The sequence below is a fragment of the Mustela erminea genome, chromosome 18 (genome assembly GCF_009829155.1).
Source record: "Mustela erminea isolate mMusErm1 chromosome 18, mMusErm1.Pri, whole genome shotgun sequence".
Taxonomy (NCBI): domain Eukaryota; kingdom Metazoa; phylum Chordata; class Mammalia; order Carnivora; family Mustelidae; genus Mustela; species Mustela erminea.
The window spans coordinates 43,144,847-43,167,170 of record NC_045631.1 but is presented as its reverse complement, the minus strand read 5'-3'; the positions used below and the strand labels follow the sequence as shown (position 1 = coordinate 43,167,170).

The following is a 22,324-nucleotide window of genomic DNA, read 5'->3' as shown; positions in this document are numbered from 1 at the left end:
GGTCATGATCTCAGCGTCCTGGGATCGAGTCCCGCATCGGGCTTTCTGCTCGATAGGGAGCCTGCTTCCTCCTCTCTCTCTCTGCCTGCCTTTCTGCCTACTTGTGATCTCTCTCTGCCAAATAAATAAATAAAATCTTTAAAAAAAAATTAAAAAAAAAAAAAGAAGAAGATGCTTGTTCTAAATGCTCATATCCAGGAGTCTGTGAGCATTCGTGGGGGCCGGGGACTCGGGGACTCCAAGACTAATCCACTCCACTTCACCCAGAACTTGCTCTGTGGCTTTCAGCAAGTCCCTGTCCTGCTTAGGTTTATCCTTTATGGAAATGTCATGGGACTCTCTCTGAGCTAATGTTGGGGTTGGTTCTAGGCACTCAACAACACAAGCCATAGACAGCTGGTTGAAATGTCACCCAGATGTCACCATGGGTGTGTGTGTGTGTGTGTGTGAGTGTGTGTGTGTGTGTGTGTGTGTGTGTGTGTGTGTGTGTGTGAAATCCCTCAGGCAAGGCATCAGCCTTCCTTCCCACTTTGAATTCTTCAGGGGAGCTCAGAATGTTCACTGAGGAGTCTCAGCTGGGGGCTTTAGCTTTTCCCTCCTCCCCGCAACAACCAAACGTGGAATGGGCTTTCTTCCTTTGGCTTCCCCGAGGCATCCACTCACACAGGGATGAGCATGGGACGGAATTCGTTGGGGGTGTGGAGACAGCATAAGGACTCATGTCTCCCACCTAACAGGTCTGATGAGAATTTAGGGTTGAATATTAAATGCCCCAACTCTGAAATATTTCCTGATCATTCCCAGCACATTGAATACTTTTCTGGTCAACCTTTCCCTTTGGGGTCCCCTGTCTCCCTCCATGTTGTTACACCCTCTTCCTCTCTCTCTCTTTTTTTTTTTAAGTTGGCCCCACACTGAGTGTGGAGCCCAACTCGGGGCCTGAACTCATGACACTGAGATCAAGACCTGAACTGAGATCAAGAGTTGGTCACCGAAAGAACTGAGCCACCCAGGTGCCCATCTTCCTCTCCTTTTTGAACAACCTTCTTCCCGTCTCTGGGGTGTCCTTGGAAAAATGAGTATTTCATGACCATACCTAGCGACCCCACACTTGTATTTTTGTCCTAATCCAGCGTTTCTCAATCCTGGCTGCACATTAGAATTGCCTGAGGGGTTAAAAAACAGACACACACAAAAACAACTGCTTGGATTTTATTCCAGATGAGTTAAATCAGAAGTTCTGGAAAGGCAGACTACTATAACTAACACAGTTGTTTATTATTATTATTGTTATTATTATTTTGTTTTATTTATTTATAGAATTTTCAATTCTCTCTCATTAGATATTTGTTTCTATTTTTGCTATTATAAATAACAGCACGGAGAGTCTTCCCACAGGCTCAATTTGTCTTTTTTTAAAAAAGATTTATTTATTTATTTGACACCCACAGAGAGAGATCACAAGTAGGCAGAGACCAGCAGAGAGAGAGGAGGAAGCAGGCACCCTGCTGAGCGGGGACCCTGAGATCATGACCTGAGCTGAAGGCAGAGGTTTAACCCACTGAGCCACACGGGCATCCCTATTTTTTTTTTTAAAGATTTTATTTATTTATTTGACAGACAGAGATCACAGGTAGGCAGAGAGGCAGGCAGAGAGAGAGGAGGAAGCAGGCTCCCTGCGGAGCAGAGAGCCCGATGTGGGGCTCGATCCCAGGACCCTGGGATCACGACCTGAACCGAAGGCAGAGGCTTTAACCCACTGAGCCACCCAGGCGCCCCTATTTTTAAGTTTTTTAAAAAAGATTTTATTTATTTATTTGACAGAGAAAGACAACACAAGAGGGAGCACAAGCAGGGGCAGTGGGAGAGGGAGAAGCAGGCTTCCCGAGAAACAGGAAGTCTGATGCAGGGCTCAGTCCCAAGACCCTGGGATCATGACCTGAGCCAAAGGCAGATGCTTAATGGCTGAGCCACCCAGGCGCCCCTTATTTTAAGATTTTTATTTTTAAACAATCTCTATGCCCAACGTGGGATTCGAACTCACAACCCTGAGACCAAGGTCTTATGCTCTTCAACTGAGCCAGCCAGGGCCTCCAACACAGCTTTATTATTAATTTCTTGCTCACATCATATCTGATGGGAATTGGGTGGCATTCCTGGTAGTGACTCAGGGATCCAGCCTCTTTCCATTTTTGACACCACCATCTTTCAGAACAGGCTGCACAGGTGGGATGGAAGAGGAGTAGAGGGTCAGAAATTACTCAGGGATATTATGGTCTAGGCCAGTTGGCCAACATTCGTTGGCCAGAACCTAGTCATGTGGCCCTGGATTATTGCAAAGGAGCCTGGGAAATGTAGTTTTCCTTGGTGCTCAGGAAGAGGAAATAGGATCTAGTCAGCCTCTGCTAGGCTAGGAGTGGAGTTTGGGAAGTTTTGTGTTTTAAAAATTCCCCAAGTGGTGCGCCTGGGTGACTCAGTCATTGAGTGTCTGCCTTTGGATCAGGTCACGATCCCAGGGTCCTGGGATGGAGTCCTGCTTTGGGCTCCCTGCTGGGTGGAGAGCCTGCTTCTCCCTCCCCAACTCCCCCTGCTTGTGCTCCTGCTTGTGCTCTAGCTGTGTCTCTGTCATGTGAATAAATAAAACCTTTTTTAAAAAAAATTCCCCAGGTGATTCTAATTTATAGCCAAGTTTGCCAACCACTTCTCATCTATTTTCACCATACTCTAGGGAGCGAAGGAACTCTCCTTTTAGCCCCAAATTAGCATCAAGGTAGTTTCCTACTAAACGTATTTGAATTTCTAAGAGGAATTCAGCAACCAGTTTTGTTTTTGTTTTTAAATTCTTTTTCCTTCCTGGCACAGTAGCATATGATTAGCAGGGCAGAATGGATTCTTACCATATTGTAGTTGGGAAACGGACCTACAGAGGTGATGGGCTTTTTGTCCAATGTCACACAGAAAGTCATGGGCAGAGCTGGAACAGACCCCTGGACTCCTGGTTCTCAGGCTGGGGCTTTCTGCCTCCTAAAGATGGAGGGGGATTGATAGAGTCCGGGTGGGGTGCCCTTAGGGGAGGAAGGCACTGTTGGAGGAGGAACAGGGAATAAGAAACAGAACCATGAGCAGAGGAGTGGGTTATCTTGCCATCTCCAAGATTCAACTCTTTGAGAGATCTAGGCATTCCAGGGAGTTGAGGCCATCGACTCTCTAGAGCTCACCCAGCTCTGGCCCCTCCTCCCTCAGGACTGGGTTTAGTAATGAGCCCACAGCTCTGGGAGACACTGAGCAGGCCATGCAAGGGAGCAGGGAGGACAATCTATTTTGTCCCATAGATCTATTTATCTAATCTATTTGCTATTATCAAGGTTTTAATTATTTAGAAACTTGTATGTTTTACTATCTGGTGAAGAAAGTTTCCAATTACTCTTTTGATCAGTGATATTTTTCTCAGTAACACTTTTCAAATTTTTCCTAGAAGGGGAACTCTAGGATCATTTTGTCAGAGCACACTAGTTTTCCTATGGGGCTCCTAATTGGAATTGCATGAAATTAGGCCATTAACTGGGGAGGATTCTCACTCTTTAGTCTTTTCCTACAGGACCATGGTCTGTCTCTCATGTACTCAGGTCTCCTTCCAGCCCAGGTCCCCCATGCACCTGTCTGGCAAGCAGCACTGGTGAGACTGGCATGGTCTCCGGTCAGCAGCAGCCTGATAGCCAGGAGAACACTGTGACTTTCTTATAAAACAAAATTCTTTCCTTTCAAAGGAGATCCCCCCCCCCGCTTCTCTACTCTTCAGGGTTAAAATAGTCTTTTTAGAGAAGGGAGGAGGTATTTAATTTTTTTTCTTGCTTCTAGATGTATAAGTTGACAAAATATATTTTGGAAGTGTTATTGATCTGTCAAATCTCAAAGTTTGGGTTATATCTCTCAGTGGGTTTAATTACACAGATGCCCTGCGTTTTGTTGAGTATTTTGTACTGAGGTTGCTATGGAGAACAAGGTCCCCCCCCCACCCCACCCCACCTGACATCTTCTAATAAATCATCCAGTTCCTTAAAAAATAATGGCACGGAACCTTAAGAATTAATTCAACACCATCTTCTGAGTACCACTGGGGCACAGTCCCTACACCCAGAGGCCCAGAGTCTGAGGGAGCACAGAGGATGACAGACCCCATCAGGACGCTGTAATAAGAAGCTCTTATGGGAGACCCAAGAAGCTGCTCCTTGATCAGATCACTTGTGGGGAGGCATCACAAAGCATTTCCAAGAGGCGATGATGCTGGAGTAAATTCTCAAAAATAAGGCAATTCTTGATAAGGGAATGAATGAATGCTTGTTGCACATTGAAAAACAATTGGTATTTTGGGTATTGAATTTCCTTGTCTACTACTGAAATCTCACCTGAGTGTGTGCGTGCCTGTGAGAGGGGAGGGTGGGAATCAGAGCTTCTGCTCAAGGAACAGATCGCCTAATTCTCGTTTACCTTCCACTCACAATATTTTAATTTAGTAAGGGAACAAAGGTCGTCCTTAGTCTGTCAGCCTACTTTGACTTTGGGCCAGACTGAAGACACTTAGGATTGCTGGGCTAGAATAGGGCCCTTCTTTTGGCTTACTTGGGGGCCAAGGTGTGTCTTCATATACTTAATGCAGAGACTGAAGCTTTGTTCTCCTAAGAAGGGCAACAGAACAGGAGGGAATGAGGATCTATGAAGCCGATCTCAGCTTTGTTGTCCTTCTGCAGCTCCTGTTTCTTTTCTGCAAAATGGGCTGTCGGGCCAGCACATGCGCAGCCTCACCTCCGGTGCACTGAGACTCAATGGCTTTCCAAAGGTATCTCTTCCTGAGAAAACTTCTTAGAAATTTTCCAAGACCCAAATCCATAGTTGGAAGTGCCTGCCATGCAGCCGTCCGTTCATTCTCTCTGTGACCCTCCAAGAACACCATGTACCACCAAATACCCCCTCGGGACACTATGGTCATTGTCTATATGACTGCCTCCCGGACCCCAATAACCATGCACTCCTGGAGGGCAGAGGCCAAGCTTTCCTATCCTTTGGCACAAGGCTTAGCACAATTATAGTCAACCCCAAATAATTTCTTTGAAGAAACCAGTACAATCAACTGATTTACTTCCCTTAAAAATGTATGAGTTGGGCAGTGGTCTCTGAACTTCTGAACAGGAAAGGGCTTCATAAGATAGAGTGTGACTCCTTGATACACATAGAGGAGGTGGACCGTGTGTGTGTAAGCTCTTATCCCTGTAACCTATAAGGAACAGAACCTTAATTTCCTTTTTCACTACTATAGCTCAGTTAGCCTTCAGCATGCATTCATGATAAACGACCTAGAAGCATCTTGAAGTAGGATCTTTCTGGAATAATACAAAAGGATAAAGGCAAATTCGGCACCAGTTAGGTAAACAGTAGGAAACTTTTTTAAAAAAGATTTTATTTATTTATTTGAGAGAGAGGATGAGAAAGAAAGAGAGCAGGAGAGGAGAGAGGTCAGAGGGAGAAGCAGACTCCTTGCCAGGCAGGGACCCTGATGTGGGACTTGATCCTGGGAATCCAGGATCATGACCTGAGTTGAAGGCAGTTGCTTAACCAACTGAGCCACCCAGGTGCCCCAACAGTAGGAAACTTTAAACACAGCCACACAGACAAATACTCCCAGCTACAGCTGCACACCTGGGATGGGTCCCAGTACAGGATCCCAGTACAGGGTCCAGTACAGGAAACTTTTGAAGTACTTAGTAATCTCAGCAATGTCTGAAATAGTTGTGAAGTAACAGATTGATAACCATTCTCTGGATGCTTGTCCCGGGGAAATAAAAAAATTATTTTATGCTAAGGGATCAGGGAGAAAAGCTACTGCAAAGTGAGGCTGAGCCCAAGGGAGAGTCTGTGGAACATTCCCAGAAGACAAAGCTGATGATCGCAGCAGCCCACTGAATCTGGTTAACCAAGGACACCTCTCAGGTGGCAGGAATCCAGCTCATAGGAGCAGCCAAATGTCCTCAAAAAGCACCATGCTGGAGCCACCATGCACTGTAGGAACCAGATGTGCTAGGTGTGCCTCTCTGATGGTCCTCCTTGCCCAGGAAGGAGAAAGGGCTGCATCCAGCATCTGGATGTAGCTTTTATTTGTCTTCCCTCTTTTTTCACTTTCACAAGTCTTGGCACAATGCCTGACAATTTCACAAATTATCTAAGTGTGTAAGCCCCACCCCACCCATTTTATTTTAGGGCTTGGTCTTCCTTCCAGAAATAGATCTTCTCCCTGTAGTTCCGCATAAACTTACCCTCATACCAGTGGTAGAGGTGCCCCAACACTGGTCCATGGACCATCTCATCTGTGACAATATGATGAAATTAAGAGCAAAAGCAGAAAAATTATGATTAAGCTAAATATATTTAAGTTTAAGAATTATCATTTATTCTAATATGGTGATGGTGAATGTTATTTTCTCACATGCCAATTATAGAAATACCCCCCCTTTTTTCTAACTTGAATCAAATCTTTCCATGAGTCTCTGCTCATTAGAGTAGAAAGAAATGAAATCTCAATCCGATTTTGGAGAGCTTCCTCCTTTCCCTGTAGTTACACAAAGACCTATGGGACTTACATAGTGCCTGGGAAATGGGAGTCAGAATCTGGTTCATGCAGAATGGTGATCAAGGAACCAGTGTGCTTTTAAACAATGAGATTGTACATTTAACAATTTTTATTGTGTTGCTGAGCTTGTGGGAAGGGAAATATCCAAGAGGCATGGTGAGTGGACAGGAAAGGTGGAGTTATCCTAAAAGGCAAATGACAATATTAACATCACATTTGGAAAATTAAATATAAAGTCAGGGACAACCTGAGGTTTTGGTAAATTAGGGATCTGGGAAGGAGCTAATTTGGTCCCAAGTTGGTATCCTGTATCCTGACAGAAACAAAAGCAAATCCTCTCTGGAGGAAGGTATCCTCAATTTTCAGCCCCCCAGGTTGAAATCATCCATAGATGAGCTCACATTGTGAGATCACAAAATACAAAGAAACAAATTGCCATGAGGGACAGTCAACAGAAACAACAGCGTATTTATATCTCCAGGGACTTTTGGTATTTGGCACAAAATGTAACCGAACTGTGTGTGTATAACATATTTAATGGAATAAAAGATGGCAATTACAAAAATTAACAAGCAACCAGACTCTAGAATGACTAGTTAGGTTTGAAAGAGAACTATCTAGAACTTTTCAAAATTTAAAAAAAAATGCAAGGATGAAAATAAAAAGCAATATTGGGGAGTTTAACATCCAATTAAACACAACTGAATAGAGATTAGTCAACCAGAAAGTTCTTTAAGTATGGTGCTTGGACCTACAGCATCATCAGCCCTGAGAGCTTGTTAGAAATGCAGGTTCTTGGGCACCACCCAGAACTACTGAGTCAGAATCTGAAGTTTAACAGATTCCCTGTGATTTGTAGGCATATCCAAGCTCGGGAAATATTAAACTGGTAGAAATGACATAGCCAGCAGAACAGAGATGAGGAGGGAAATGTGAAGGAGAGGTTAAGAGATTCGGCAGCGGTAAAGAGAGGGCCTGGAAAAATTTAATTCTGGTCTGTGGTAAGATTAAAAATGGTGGAGAGCAGATAATATTTGAAGAGAATGGCCTAGAACAGATGACAGGCATGAATTCACATATATAAGAATTTATAGCAAACAAGAAAATAAGGAGTTCATGGCCAGGAGTAAGACTGCAGAATACTGAGATAAGTAGAAAAGTGGTCTGAGTATCCATGTACAAACATAAAACTAAGGTGTTTCAAGATGGGAGGTTGCAAAGTGACAACTGGCAAAGGAGTGGTTTTTCTTAACCCTGTCTGGAGGGCGTGATTGGGCCCACACGGTGGCAGCAGTGGACGTTGAGGGAGTGAGCAAATGTCTATGGAGGGTACTCGAGTATCTGATAAATCTGTGGAGACTTGGAATCCCAGGGATGCCAATCATAGGTTGCCTTTGAGAGAGCTGTGCCTCTCAAAAGACATTGATCTGTTCAGTTGGTACATGGTCGAAAAATGGGCAACAGGTGGTAGTGGGATGACCTGGCTGACTGTCCCTTGGTCCCCGGGTGACAGGTTGAGAGGACAAGAGGCTTCTTTCCCCACTGAGCAGTCCCAGTTCTTACTGCCCTCCAGCTGAAGGGTTTTCCACAGGGTAAGTTTTTGGGGTCCGTCTGACACCACCTGAAACTTGATGTTCCCTCCCTCCCTTGACATCTGGCAACACACTATACCCAGATCCTGGGCAGAGATGCCAGAGCTCACACCCTGCCCTCCCTCTCTACCCAGAGAAGGTAAGAGGAACTCACCTGTCCCTGGGGACCTGGGGCAGTGGCTGGAACTTTCTGGAGAGCTTCCTATGCTCTATCAGACCCTCTCTACCTTGCCCAGTCCCCCAGGCCCTCACTGCAGGGGCATTCCTGAGTGCCTCCTCCCGCTATACCCATGGAGACAGATGTAGACACCGGTGAGGACTTGGAGAAAGGCTGCTTGGAAAGCTCTGGTGGGAGTGAAATTGGTTCTGTCATTTCAGAAAGCTGTTCAACAATGGGTATCAGTAACATCAGAAATGTTCGCCCCCTATGACCTAGCACTTCCACGCACACAAATCCTTCTTCAAGAAGTCTTCAAAGGCAAATCAAGGGGCACTTGGGTAGCTCAGTGGGTTAAGCCTCTTCTTTTGGCTCAGGGCATGATCCCAGGGTCCTGGGATCAAGCCCCACATCTGGCTCTCTGCTCGGGAGGGGGCCTGCTTCCCCCTCCCCCTCTGCCTGCTTCTCTGCCTACTTGTGATCTCTCTCTCTCTGTCAAATAAATAAATAAAATCTTAAAAAAAAAAAAGACAAATTGAGCCTGTGGGAAGACTCGCCATGCTGTTATTTATAATAGCAAAAATAGAAACAAATATCTAATGAGAGAGAATTGAAATAAATGGAAGCACACGGTGAGGAAATATCACAGAGCTGATACACATTTTATTTATAAAGTTTGGTGAAACATGGAGAAACATTTCTAAGAATTAAGTGGGTGGGCGCCTGGCTGGCTCAGTGGGCGGAGCGTGTGCCACTCTTGATCTCAGGGTCATGAGTTTGAGCCCCGCGTTGGGTGTGGAGATGATTCACAGATAGAAATCTTAAAAAAGAAAGAATTCAGTGGAGAAAGCAGAATTTAAATCTGTATATACAAACTCATTTGTCAGAGAACACCAGCGAACGATGTGGAGTTAAAAAAAAAATGGGAAGGAAACGCAACAAAATGCAGCTGGATTGTGGGGGGAGGGGTTGAGCCTGAGTGCATTTTCTTCTCCTCCCCGCTGTGTTTCTAACTTTTGTATACCAAGCGACCACCCACTTCACTTTTTAAAGAAAGTTGAAAAAGAAAAAAATAGCGGTCCTGTTATTCTATTCCCTCCCCCTTCCCAATCTCCAGGTGACTCAGGGTCATCTTCAGGTTTCTCTTAGGTTCCTGCCCTGTACTCTCTCTCCTGCCTTTTAGATGCCCACCGGCACCTGTGCTTTCTTACTCCTCCAACCCCAACCCAAAGGCAATTAACTCTTTCTCAACAAGGAAGGAGCCAAGCTTTTCTCCAGCCTCCTTCCAAAGCCTGGGATGCACGGCTGGGTAGGGAGCCGGGAAAAGTAGCCCCTCCCTGTCAGTCCCGGGGCCTCAGGCCTTCCAATGGGCACCTGACCTGGGCCTGGACTCAGACCAGCCCAGGAAAGCCCCCAGCTGGGTCATGGTGTCGTAGGCAGAGCAGACCCTATGGGGAGGGGGCAGGCGGGAGACCCCGCAAACCAAGTGTAGACTTTAACCTGAGCCCACTGCTTCTCAAACTCAAGTATTAGAGTCACTGGACACTTGTTAGAAATGTAAAGTTCTGGGCCCAGCCACAGAGAGGGTCTTGGTAGGTCTTGGCAGAGCCCAGGAAGCACATTTTTAACCAGCCTCCTGAAGGACTGGGATGCAGTCACATTTTGAGAAACCAGAACCCCGTCTATTCCCAGCACGCTCCTCTTTCTTCTCCTCGCCCACTTATGCCAGAGAAAGTGGTGCTGAGTCAGGATGGAAAGAAGGGAGAAGTAGGTGGGGGTCTTTGGCTGGGCACCCAGGCACGGGGGATTTCTGGTAGCAGATTCAAACTCAGACCAGATCTCCTGAGCCTTGCCTGGCTCTGGTGAGCTCCGAGGGGGCTGCATAACACGCCCCCCCAGCCCCCCAGGGATGCGAACATGCTGAGGAGGTCCGGGGGTCCCGCTGGCACCACTGAGGCCACCACTGCAGGTTTGGGGGCTGACAAAGGCTTCTGGATCAGGCTGGGCAAGCAGGAGGAGAGCCCGGGGTCTGGCAGGCGAACTCTGAAGCTGTCGTGGAAAGCTTATCGGAGTTAGTGCGGGCCGGCCTGGAGGGGACTCTTGGTGCTAGACTGAGATGAACTTGGAGAAGCCGAGCTCCTCCCCAGACATGTGGAGGGGAGGCTCTGGGATCATGTCCCGCTCCGGGTCCTGGGAAGGGGCTTCATCTTCCTCTGAAGTCTGGAAAGACAACAGTCAGGGGTTGAAAAGCAGAGCCCAGCTGGAGGCAGGGTGGGGGGTTCTCCAGGTAGCTGTTGGGTCCACCCCAGCCTTTTCCACAGTTCTGGGCCTCTAAGGGGCATAAACTAACAAGCTCTCCCCAGAACCCCCCCAGGCATTGATCCATGCCCCCCACACCCTCCTCATGGCCTCCAGCCAGGTTTTTGCCTGCAGATACTGGAATCCTGCCAGCCCAGAGCGCTTTTAAACTGTGACTACCAGCAAGCTGTTCAAGAACTTTCTGGATGGGGAAAAAAGAGGATGCAGGGTTGGAAGTCCTGACTCCCGAATGAAATGGCCAGCATCTGCAGTTATGGTCCTGTACGTGGGGGGATTCAGGGGGCAGCGTTCGGAGCAAGCGGATGCTGACGAAAGAGCCCCCTCCCCCGACTTCCCTGCATTGTCAGAGAGGAGCCAGGCTAGGTGGCTCCAAACCCTCCCCCCACCCCTCCCCACTCCCCTGAGACCTCTGTTCACACCTGGCTGAGGCCCTGGGTTTCTGTGCATGGGCTGGGGGGGCTGGCTTGGGGCCCAGGGGGCCCTGCGAGGTTGATCACGGTGTACTCCAGCGGCTGAAACAGAGACTCGGTCAGCACAGTCCATTCCTGGCAGCAGTGATGGTCCCCTCCGTGCCCCCCCCCACCATCCATAGCAAGAGGAAGGAGCCACGGGAGAGCATGGGCAAGGGGAGGAACACAGGCTGCAGGGTCAGAGCCCTTCCATCCAATTTCCTGCATCTCCAAGTGACCTTGGGCACACCACTAACCTCTCTGAGACTCAGTCTCCTCAGCTGTCAAATGGGGATCAGAATTTTTCCCTAGGGATTATAATGAATATTTCTGGTAATGTTTTACTGCTCAACACCTGGGAATTCCGGCAATGATTCATTTGTTTTCATTATCGTCTCCTCTCTCCTCGAAGCAGAAAGAGCGTGGAGGCTGCTGGCTGTCCGCAGGTCGGGGAAAGCAAAGTTGAACACCTCCAAAGTTCACCGAATAACAAACCGCAGAGGAAAAATTCTTTACAACCATAAGCCTGGGCGCCAACCCCCACCCTTGATCAGATAAGTAAGCCAAGGTCAAAGGAAGAGAGGCAGGTGGTCCAGGGTGAGTAGGGGCTGTCCTGGGGCCAGCAGCCAGGTAGAAGGGGCTGGAGCCAGCCAAGGGCCCCAGCCAAGTCTCCCAAGGGCATAGCTGCCCTTCGGGGTCCTGGCTGGCAAGTCCCATGGCCCCACAGGCACTGAAGACAAAGAAGGAATCTCCTGTCTTCTGGACACCTACTGGTGGTCTCCTCTCACAATTTCCTGACCACAACCCCGTGAGATGGGGATACTGAGGCTCAGAGAGGTGAGGTAACTTGCCAGATGTCACACAGCTGGGCTGGGACTCGGACTCAGGACACTTCAGACCCACGCTCTTTTCCTATCCCTGGCCACCATCCTGGCGGGACGTGCTGCACACCCTTCCCTTCATTTCAGTGTCCTTGTCCCCTAACTGCCCCTCTCCCCTACTTCTATCACTGCCCTGGCTGCAGGGGATCGAGGCAGAGGTCGACACTTGAGCCATCTCCGGTGACACATTTAGTCTTACAGGATGAGATGAAAATCAGAGCAGAATTCCTCGAGGGGGCTGGGGCTGGGGGGACGAGGGGACGAGGGGACGAGGGAATGGGGGGAGTGGGAGGAGATTTCACAGATCCTGGTCTCTCCTGGTCCTGCCTACGGTGAGGACACGGCAGAGCCGGGGCTCGATCTGACGACTCTGATGTCAGGTGCATTTCCCCATCAGTCCCATCTTTACAGTTTTGTGATTCGGCCCCAACCAGCCCCGGTTGACCACCACCGCCCACTGGCAGCCACGAAAGCGGCATTTACCCAAGGGTGTCTGCATTTTTCGAACTCTCCTGGGGCAGGGACCAAACCACACATGCAGGGAGTGGCCAGGACCCCTGCCCTATGTCCAGGGTGGGTCCAGTGGCCTGTTCCAGCAAGTGCGGAGGCGTTTTCTAGGTTGTTGAATATAGAGATACATATGAGAGCCTCTGAATCTAAGCACTAGGGAAAAAGCAGGGACTCCGGGAAGCTTTGGGAGGAGGGAGCTGAGCCCTAATCTGAGCCAAGCACTCCCCCTTGCCTGTTTCAGGAGTCAGGGGCCTGGCTGTCCCATGTTCACGAACTGAGGATGGCTCTTTCTTCTGAGTCTAGGGGAAACGGCCTGGGCGGGCCGAGCAGTCGGCTCCACTTCTCAAGCCCTCCACACTCCAGCGTGGCGAGGCAGCAGCAGCTCGGGCACTGCTGTCAGCGCCACACACTGGGTCCCTTTTCCCAGTTCTGCCTCTTTCATGCTGGGCCTCTGGGAGCAAATTACTTATGCTCTCTGAGCCTCTGTTTCTTATTCTGTAAGAAGGGGGTCATGAGAACTCAGGTAGGATTTAACAAAGATTCAGCAACATAGGTAAAGCCCCAGGTACACAGTAGGTGTTCAATTAGAGAGTAAAATGAGAGCATCTTGAAATATCTCTGTGGGCAAGGGAAATGCTGGCTTGAGCCCTTGTACTTCCTTCCGAGTTTCACACCCCCCGGCGGCTCTAGGGCACAGCCAGCAGAGTGCCCCCTTCCCTCTCTGACCCGAATGTGGGCAAAGAAAACCCCAAACCCTTTCAATTCCGCCTGTAGCCCCTGCTAAAAATTACAAAGAAGCCCAAAGGGAAATAAACCAAAAAAGCCAAAAGCTCTCAATTGGCCGTGTTCACAGAGCTCTTGTCTCTGATTCTCTCAGGAGACCCTGTTCCATCCTTCCCTCAACAAGGACCCAGCCCTGTTCCCAGCCCCTCAGCCCACAGCCCTGTGCCCTTTTCTGGCACCTCCCACGTGAGCAGGGGCAGGGACAGGTGGGCATGTGGGAAGCAGTCCCAGGCGGCCCTTCCCAGGGTGGGCTGGGTAGCAGCAGCTTGGAGAGAAGGGAGATGTTCTGGGACCTCCCAGAGCAGAGACTTCCCCTCTGGCCCCGCCCCTCTTCTAGAGCGGCAGGGTATGCCCCAGGATGCCCCAGGACGCACTACCGGAAGCTGGGCTCTGGAGGACAGCGGCAGCCCCCCTCCCCATCTGGGTCTGACCTTTCCCTCACTCCTGTCCACCACCTCTGGCCTTGCCGGGCTTCCTGAGACAACAACAGCTGCTTCCTAAGCCAAAGCCCAGAACCCCATTCCTGCCCCGGCCCCTCCCCAGGGCCATCAGGCCTGAGTCTTTTGTCTTCACTGGCGCCAGGAAAGAAGGCCATGGCAAGCCCCCCTTTCCCGTCCCCATGTGTAGGAGAATAAAGTAGAGGCATCTCAATAAACAGCAGAGGTGGGGGGCCAGAGGTGGGACTTCTGTGTCCTGAACCCATGACCCTGCAGCCCTCCCAAAGACCACGAGGATCCAGCTCTGACAGTCTCTGCTTCTAAGAGGGGGAGGGGAAGAGGGTGCTGGGCCTGGGGAAGACCTCTGCCTGGAACCCGCTGGGCACTCAGGGTGAGGTGGGGCATTCTTTTGGCTTGCACCCTGAAAGGCTAGTCTCAGGGCTCACAGAGATTCCCCAGAGACGGGCAGCAAGCCTTGAGTGGAGCTCAGAGACAAGCAGGTAGGGAGATGCACAGACAGGGCCCAGGTGTCCCGATGCCCGGCCCCACAGGGATCAGAGCTGGGGTTTGGGGCTGGCCGCCTTCCTTACCAAGTGTGAGAGGTGGACCTTCCCGTTCCTCTGTGTCTCTGTGGCCAGGTGAGCTGAAAGAGACCAGCAGGCATACCCTGAGGCCAGGAGCAGCCCAGAGCAGCTTGCAACAGCTCCCACAGGGGTGGAAGGGCCCCCCTGGACTTGGGACCGGCGGCTTCCCAGGGTGAGCATGTGTAGGAGACAGGTTGGGACAGGCAGACTTCTTGGAATTCCGACTCAGTCCCTTAGCCATGATCCAGACTTTTGGGATGGGTACACGGAAATCTCGTGGTGTGAGCCAGAAACTGGCTGGGGAAGTAATTCTATGAGCTAAGGTCATTGCTTCTCAGCCTCAGTGTGCATCCAGGATCCCGAGACATTGTATGAAAATGTGCATTCTCTGCAGCAGGTCGGGGCTAGAGTCTGAGAGTCCTTTTAACAGGCTTCCACAGGATGTCACTGCTGCTAGCTGGGGACCACAATTGGAGAGGCAAGGTGCTAAGAAGTTCTGAGGTCTCGATCGGGAATATTCCCACCCTGTGTGCTCCTCCGGACTCCTCTGCGGTGAGCTGGGGGCGTGGGCAGAGCTGACATTTCTTCCCGGGGGCCACACAGGGCGAAGTCAGAGGCAGGCCCAGGATCACCGCCCTCCCCCACCCAAGGCCAGGAGCAGTAAGACAACTTTGCCAATTTGCAGAGTGTTCTGGCATACGTCTTCCTGGTTCCACTGCTTCCTGGCTGTGCAGACGGAGGGCAAGCTGCTTAATCACTCTACCTCAGTTTCTTTCCCGGTGAAATGGGGGCGCTTGTAATGGGCAGTTTCTAATGCCACAGTATCGAGAGCATTAGAGGAGATAAAAGCAACAGAAGACACACAGAAACGCCCAGCCCACGGCAGCTCCTTTGATTGATATTTCGGCCACCCCTCTTAAACCATACTGTCTGCCAGGGGAGCCCCGAGTTGCACTCAACCACTGACCCCAGAAGCACGACTGCGCCAAATCACGCCAGGTTTTGAAGACTCAATATGAGAAAAACGCAGGATGAAGAATACGTAGCATGAATAGTTTTATATTGTTTCCATGTTGAAATGATCGTGTTTTGGATAGATCATGCTAATAAAAGTATATTATTAAAATTGACGTCCCCGGTTTCTCTTTACCCTTTTTCATGTGACTTTTAGGGAAGTTTAAATCGCATATGTGGCTTGGATTCTACTTCTGTTGGACTCGTATTCTATTTCCGTTCTAGTTCTCTTGTATTCTAGATCTGTGATCCGGAAAAGTCGTGGCTCAGGGGAGGTAAGTGACTTGCCCAAGATCACATGGCTAAAAAGTAGCAGAGCAAGTCTAAAAAGACTTGAAGCCAAGTCTTCCCAGGAGCTATGCACCTCCTGAGACCCCACAGTATGTGTGAGGCCCCAGTAGCCTTCCTGTTCAGGGCTTAGTTTCTAACTCCCGCCCCCACCCCCTGCTATAGTCACACAAGGAACCGTACCTGTGGAGGCGGGATGTGGATTGCTGGGATCAATAGGGACAGAAATGATTGATGAGGTTGGACAGATGGGGCAAGCCAAGAGCCCCCGTTCTCCCATTCGTACATTTGAATGTCTTTTTCCTAATGTTGGCTGACCTGTGGCTCCCTCAAAAGGGAGGAACACGGCTCCTGATGCTCATATCTTGGAGGGACACACTGAGCCCCAAGGTCTCCCTGGGGTGGTGGGGGGACTGCAGGTCTCAGTGGGGTCCCTGGTGTCTATTACTTTTGCTCACCTTCCTTCCTCCAGCGGAGAACACAGCTGCCGAGGGCTGCCAGGCCTGCAGCCAGGAGGAGAGCCAGCAGCACAAAGACCGGGGCCAAGATGCGGACCGTTGGGATGGAGACACTGTGGGCGAGACGGAAGGACCCCAGCAGCTGTCACCAGATCACCGTGGCACGCTGTACACCATAGCATTCTTCGTCTACGTCTACATCCCAGCCATGTCCCTTGTCTTTCCCAAAGAGATCAGAGGGCACCGGGAACCACAGCACCTGGGCGGTCTCAGTGGGAGGGACTCCAGCCCCCACTACTAACCCCAGGAAACACTCTCAATTGGGTCTGAACTTGGCAACAGGTTACCTGGATATCTCAGACAGGAAGCCTCCGTCAGCAACGGAGTGCGATTATATATAACCCCTAAGAACCAATCTTTCAGGCTGCGGCTCCCGTTGGGTAAGAAAAAAACCCATGTTTGTGCTTGGCACAGGGCCCAGTGCAAGGTGCATCGGCAAAACTGGGCTGGCTGCCCCTGCTGCTGGGGTGGGGAGAGAGATGGGGGCCGGAGCCACTGTAGACCGTTCACCTCAGGTGGGCCTGTGTGTCCAGAGCAACATAGCTGCCGGCCCTGCAGTGTAGGTTATCCACTGCTCAAGGGTCCTGCGGAGGGGGGACGGGGGCTGCGTCTGCCCTCTGTGCTGTTAGCCATGGCCCTGATAGGAGCCTGTGTCCACCTAGAGGAAGGAGTGCCAAGTCCTCCTCACTTGCTCCCAGCCACCTCCTGTTGTGGGGATGGCCTGAAAGGTGACCTTGGTCACTGTGGGCTCACCTGGACACGGAGCTGCTGCTGCTGGGGGACAGAGGGGTGTCCTCTGCGGAGGTGAAGTCCGGTTGTGTGGGTGGGCGGGAGGTCCCTGCATGAGGAGAGGTTGCTTCGTGAGGAGAGGTCCCCGCGTACGGAGATGTTCCTGTGTCTGGGGAGCATCCTGGGTGCTGGGCCGGGGAGGTCCCCATGAGAGGAGAGGCCTCGGCCCCTGTCTTCCCCTGCTTGGCTGTGGTGACTGTTTGGTGGAGACCAGGAGAAGCTACAAGTCCAAAAGCAACGCCTCAGCACCTTCTCGGACTCTTGCATCCCAGCATTCCCCAGACCTATGACCCTTGACCTCTGAAACCTAGCCTCTCCAAAACCAACTTCTCAGCACATCCCCAGCTAAAGGACCCCCCAGGAAGCAAACAGAGACCTAGAGGAAGCCATCGTGAGCAAGCTGCCCCGGTCTCGGTAGACCCCGCACACATGCAGAGTTTTCAGCCCCTGCCTGTGCCCGCTGCCTGGGTCGCCACACCCCTGCCCCACTCTGCGACCCATCCCCGGGCCATGCAGGACACACAGCCCCATCTGACCTCCCCTACCTCCCCCAGTCCTAGAGAGTTATCACTCATGTCGCCCCATGCCCACCCTCACCACCTCTGCCTCAACCACCTCCCTCAACAGCCACGGGGTCCGCAGGGCAGGGTGGCAGGGACAGGTCCAGAGGTCAGGGTCCAAGGCCCCACATTTCCTGCTCAGCATTGCAGCCCGAGGTGGAGCAGACAGAACACAAGCCTGGCCTTCAGGCTGCACTTCCTCCCAGGGCTCTGCTGCTCCTTGCGGGACCTGGCCCCACAGGGCCGCCGATTCCTCCGTGGACAGGCAGCTCCTAAGCTCTGGGGGCCCCAGAGGCGCAGTGCCTGGCTGTGGGCAGGCGCTCATGGGATGCCGCTTTGTACAGGGGTGGAGGGGAAACAGAAAAGCCATTCACTCACTCAATTCTGGGGGCTGAGTTTGCCAAGCTTTTGCCTTGGGCTGGAAGCTCCTTGTAGTAAGAGGCTGGAAGGAGGGAGTGGGGGAGAGAGGACAGCAGGGACCTAGGGGAAAGGGAGAGGCTGGTCTCAGGGGAGGTGAGGGCCACCGCTCTGAGCCAGATGTCGTGCCTTGGTGGCAGCCAGTAACTTTCCTGCCCCCACCTCTCTGCTCAGAGTCTCCACCACCTTCTTCCCCCAGCCACTTAGGAGGCACGGATGGAAGATTCTAGTCGATTCTAGTCGATTGCCGGCCTCCCCATTCTGCAGTACCCTTGGCCTCCCACTTAGCTCAGACCTTCAGCTTCCCTTGCTCCCCAGCTGCCCGCCAGCCTACTCTTTCTGTGCCACTCTTCACACCAATACTGGTTTTGTCTCTAGAATATAGAGCTGGGTATGGAATACTGGATCCCATCGTTTCTGGCTTCAGAGCCGTCAATGGCCCTCACGGCCTATGAGCTGAAGCTCAAGCTTCTTAGAGGCCTTTCAAAGCCTTTCAGACTCAGACCTCAGTTCCCTGTGTCGGCTTCTGGGACACCATTCATTCCCCTATTTGGCCTCTAGTCCCAATTAAGTGAGCGTCCCACCTGCCACCGTGCCTTTGCTTCACCGTTCCCCTGTGTGCCATGCTTTTCTCCACCTCTGCCTGACACACATCTTTCTGTCCCTGCAAGGCTGGGATCCCTCAAGGACAAGATGCCTAGCCTCTGTGCCGAGCACAGTGGGCAGAAACGTGGTTTGGCCAATTGCCCTGGAGCCGCCGAGCTCCCAGCCCCCCTCCCCCAGCCCCTGGGTGCCCCTCTGTCACCTTGCTGGAGTGCCATGTGGGACTCGCTCCCTGTCCCCATCATTCTCTATTCTTTTTTTTTTTAATATTTTATTTATTTATTTGTCAGAAAGAGAGAGAGAGAAAGCACAAAGCAGGGGGAGCAGCAGGCAAGGAGGGAGAAGCAGACTCCCCGCTGAGCAGGAAGCCCAACATGAAACTCGACCTCAGGACCCTGGGATTATATAACCTGAGCTGAAGGAGACGAATAATCAGTTGAGCCACCCAGGCATCCCTTATTCTCTATTCTAATACGAAGTCAGGTTTCCTCTGATTTTTCTGAGGAAATGACCACATCTTGCACAAATAAACGGTACTTATCTTTTCCTATCCGATATGTATACTTTTTTATCCTGTCATATTTCATGGCCTAGACCCTCCAGGCAATGGGGAATAGAAGAAATGATAGTGCGTACTCTTGTCTTGTTCTGATCTTCCTAGAAATTCTCTTCACTCGCCATACTCAATGGTGGGCTGCAGACGGCTCCCACTGACCCGGGAGAGCTGACTGTTCACTTTTCAGGAATTCTGTGAGCTGGTCATTAAACTATCGGTGGCTGGAAATGGGGGAGGGCGGGGGTCATTTAAACCGCGGAAACCAGCAAGCGTTACAGATCAGAGTTTCCCCAGCTCAGCATTCACGGGTACACCATGGCCATTAGCCTTTATTTTCCACATCCCAACTATCATCAGGAAAAGGTCATCAACGTCTGACACAGGATAACACAATAGCACACATATCATGCATGAATGAATAATTACAAATGAGGTCAAAATTTAAAATAGAGAGCCTCAAATATAGCTAAATTGACCCCCACTAGGTAAGAAGGAGGTCTGAGTACTGATAAGAATCAGAGATCAGAGAAGCTTGTATATAACAGAACAGGTTCAATATGGTTACGACACTGCTGCTATTGTTTGGTGAGCTTAGCTCTATCTCCTTGAATTAAAAGAAAGACCCACAGATGTTGGGGATCTGGCAGTGGGGATGGCCCAGGAATGGGGTGGGTCCCAGCGATGTCACCAGGAGAGGGAAAGAGCAGACACCAAAGTGAGAAAAAAACAAAACAAAACAAACCCTGGGTTTGAATCCTGACTCCATCACTTCTTGCCATGAGACCTCATGGCAAATCATTTCATCTCTGGAGCCTCGCCCCTCCCCCCGTCTGTGAAGTGGGATACAGAGACCTGCCTCACCCTCATGGGCCAGCAGACTAGGGTTGCCCACTCCCCTACGCCCTCTCTGGCTTCTCTCATCTCAGATCAGCAGGTCCAGTGGGGTTCTGGACATACAGAGAGGTGCTCCATCCCATGCCAGAGTCCCCTAGTGTCCCTGAGCTCAACGAGCTCCTCTGAGACTCGATCCCAGGCCCTCTTCGCCCCTACCTTTGGGGCTTCGAGGTCTGGGGAAGGGAAGCAAGAAGGAAGAACGGAGACCACAGGCAGGGCGAGGCCAGTGTGGGCGAGGCCAGTGTGGCCGCGGCTAGGGGGCGCTGTGGAGCGGGTCTGGGGTGTTGCACAATGGTGGGTCCAGGCTGTGGAATCCTCGGGAATAGTTCTGACTCCAAAGAGGGAGCCTTTTTCATTCTGTGGGCTGCATATCTCATCCCCAGCCCATGCAATCTCTCTCCCACCTCTGGGCAAAGAGGAAAGGCACTGAGCTGGGAGTTTAACAGATCTGCGTGGTATGACCTTGTCAAAGAGCAGTCAAGCCTCATGCTGCACCGTCCCTGCTCCCAGGACAGCTGAGCACTTGACCAGCATCATCTCACTGAGCCCTTGACCGCCCCCCAACCAGGAGGGTGGTACAAGTGCTACACCTGTTGACGAGCGGGAGACAGGGTCTGCCTCTGCTCCGCGACCCATCTGTCCCTCCTCCCCTCTGTATCACTTGTCCCCCATGCAGGGAAGCAGAGATATGTGTTACCTGGAAAGACAAGCAGAGAGACCAGGACAGACTCATCTCGCCCCAGTTTGGAGACCCCACAGTAGTACTTTCCAGAGTCCTGCAGGGTGAGCTTCCTCAGGGTCACGTGGAGTGTGAGCGTCTGGGGGCTGTCTTGGATGGACACCCTGCCCTCCGTCGTCTCCTGGCCATCTTCTCCTGCATAGATGGTGTTCGAGCAGCGGGACAGGAGGAACCCACCCTGCTTGCACCAGTACTTCTGATGTGTCCTGAGCTCCTCCTGGTAAGTGCACTGCAAGGACACCGTGTCACCTTCAAACCCACTGATCTCCTTGGGGCCCACCATGGCTCCATAACCTGAAACCATAGCAGGGATGGAGGTCAGAGTTCCGAGGACCAAGTACCATGGTCAAGACCAACAAACTCCTCAGTCATTCCCTTCTGTGGCAGTCCCAGAAGGGTTGGTTGTCCCTTCCCACCAAGCGAGACTGGGAGGGGGCTGTTGCTGTGTCCTAAGACCCTAACACCCTAAACACCCTAAACACCCTAAACCTGGCGTATGGAAGGGTGGTGATGGGGAAGCTCGAGATTCAGACAGCCTGGAGTTTGAATCCCAGCACTGCCTCATAGCAGCTGTGTGACCCTGGGGAAGTTGCTTGCCTTCCTTGGGCATCTGGGTTTTCCCATCTATAGAAGATGATGATGATGATGATGATGATGATGGTGATGATGGTGATGATGATGATGATGATAAAGTCCAGGTACATTGAAATTAAGACGCTCTCATATGTAAGATACACTATAATTTTATATACCACTAAAAAAAAGCACTGTCACTTGAACAATTGTCATCCTTTATAAGACACATCCTGACATTTGATGTTAAAAGGTTGAAAAAAAAAAAGAGGCAGACCCCTGAACTGATGAATCAGGACAATGCCTTATCTCTCAGGGTTGTTGTGAGTGGCACAGTAGAGGTGCAAGAAATATTTGCAGAGTTTACCATGGCAACCGTGTACAGGGTGTCTTGTCTGCCTTCAGGCTGGGTGCAGAGTAGGAAAATAAAGATGAGAGAGGTAAAGCTTCCCTCCTAGCCACCTAATCAGGAAGGGTTTGGAGCCCAGACGTCTGGAGAAAAGCAGGCTCTGCGTTTCAGAAACAGCTAGTGCCTGTACCCCTGCCCCGCCCCCCCCCCCAGTGGTATGAGGACCAGTGCGGTGGGGGTGAGACCCGGAAGGATCAGGCAGCAGTGGGTCGCGAGAATGAAAGAATAGGTTCTCTCTCTGCCAGCTTGGGCATGAGCCCCACCTCCCCTCCCCACTCCACCCTCTCCCACCCCATCTCACCTGGGAGCAAGAGGCAGCCCCATACCAGGATGAGGGCCCACATGGTGGGCGCTGGACATGCAGGAGCACACGCGGAAACTGGGAGCTCCTCTCAGAAACCGCGCGGGGCTTTAACTTCCTCCAGAGGCACAGGAGGATGAAGGGGGGAGGGGCCGCGCAGGGTCCCCCTCCCTGCGCAGAGGGAGGCGCCTCTGCGATTCCCTTTACTTACCCTAGGCGCTTGCCAGCCAACGGGGATTATCGCCTCTCCACCCCCCAAACCACCCAAGCGCCTCTCCCAAACCCGTACCCCTTAAGGAGGGTGGGGGTCTTAACCATGTCTACCCTCA

The 22,324-nt window shown here is 51.2% G+C and overlaps 1 protein-coding gene across 4 annotated transcripts; it reads right to left on the bottom strand.

The window, feature by feature from the left end:
- Window positions 1-9,009: 9,009 nt before the first annotated feature.
- On the bottom strand, window positions 9,010-22,113 carry CD300LG (CD300 molecule like family member g). 4 transcript variants are annotated; one of them, XM_032322096.1, is made up of 8 exons: window positions 21,996-22,113; window positions 20,671-21,006; window positions 17,882-17,983; window positions 16,908-17,163; window positions 16,095-16,207; window positions 14,341-14,393; window positions 11,110-11,202; window positions 9,010-10,591 (listed from the first exon to the last, which is right to left on the bottom strand). In XM_032322096.1, exons 1-8 carry the CDS (start codon window positions 22,036-22,038, stop codon window positions 10,478-10,480), a joined length of 1,110 nt encoding a protein of 369 aa, XP_032177987.1. In that variant the 5' UTR covers window positions 22,039-22,113; the 3' UTR covers window positions 9,010-10,477. The 4 variants fall into 4 exon arrangements, with proteins under 4 accessions (XP_032177987.1, XP_032177990.1, XP_032177989.1 ...); XM_032322099.1 differs by having other exon boundaries at window positions 16,908-16,992; XM_032322098.1 differs by lacking the exon at window positions 17,882-17,983.
- Between the last annotated feature and the right edge of the window lie 211 nt (window positions 22,114-22,324).

Excerpts from the sequence above, each read along its gene's own strand:
- CD300LG (XM_032322096.1), bottom strand. The coding sequence starts at position 22,038 with ATGTGGGCCCTCATCCTGGTATGGGGCTGCCTCTTGCTCCCAG. Across the intron at positions 17,984-20,670 it reads CTCTCTGCTTGTCTTTCCAG|GTCCCTGCTGTCCTCTCTCC; the intron begins GTAACACATATC and ends CCTTTCCCCTAG. Across the intron at positions 10,592-11,109 it reads AAACCCAGGGCCTCAGCCAG|ACTTCAGAGGAAGATGAAGC; the intron begins GTGTGAACAGAG and ends TTGTCTTTCCAG.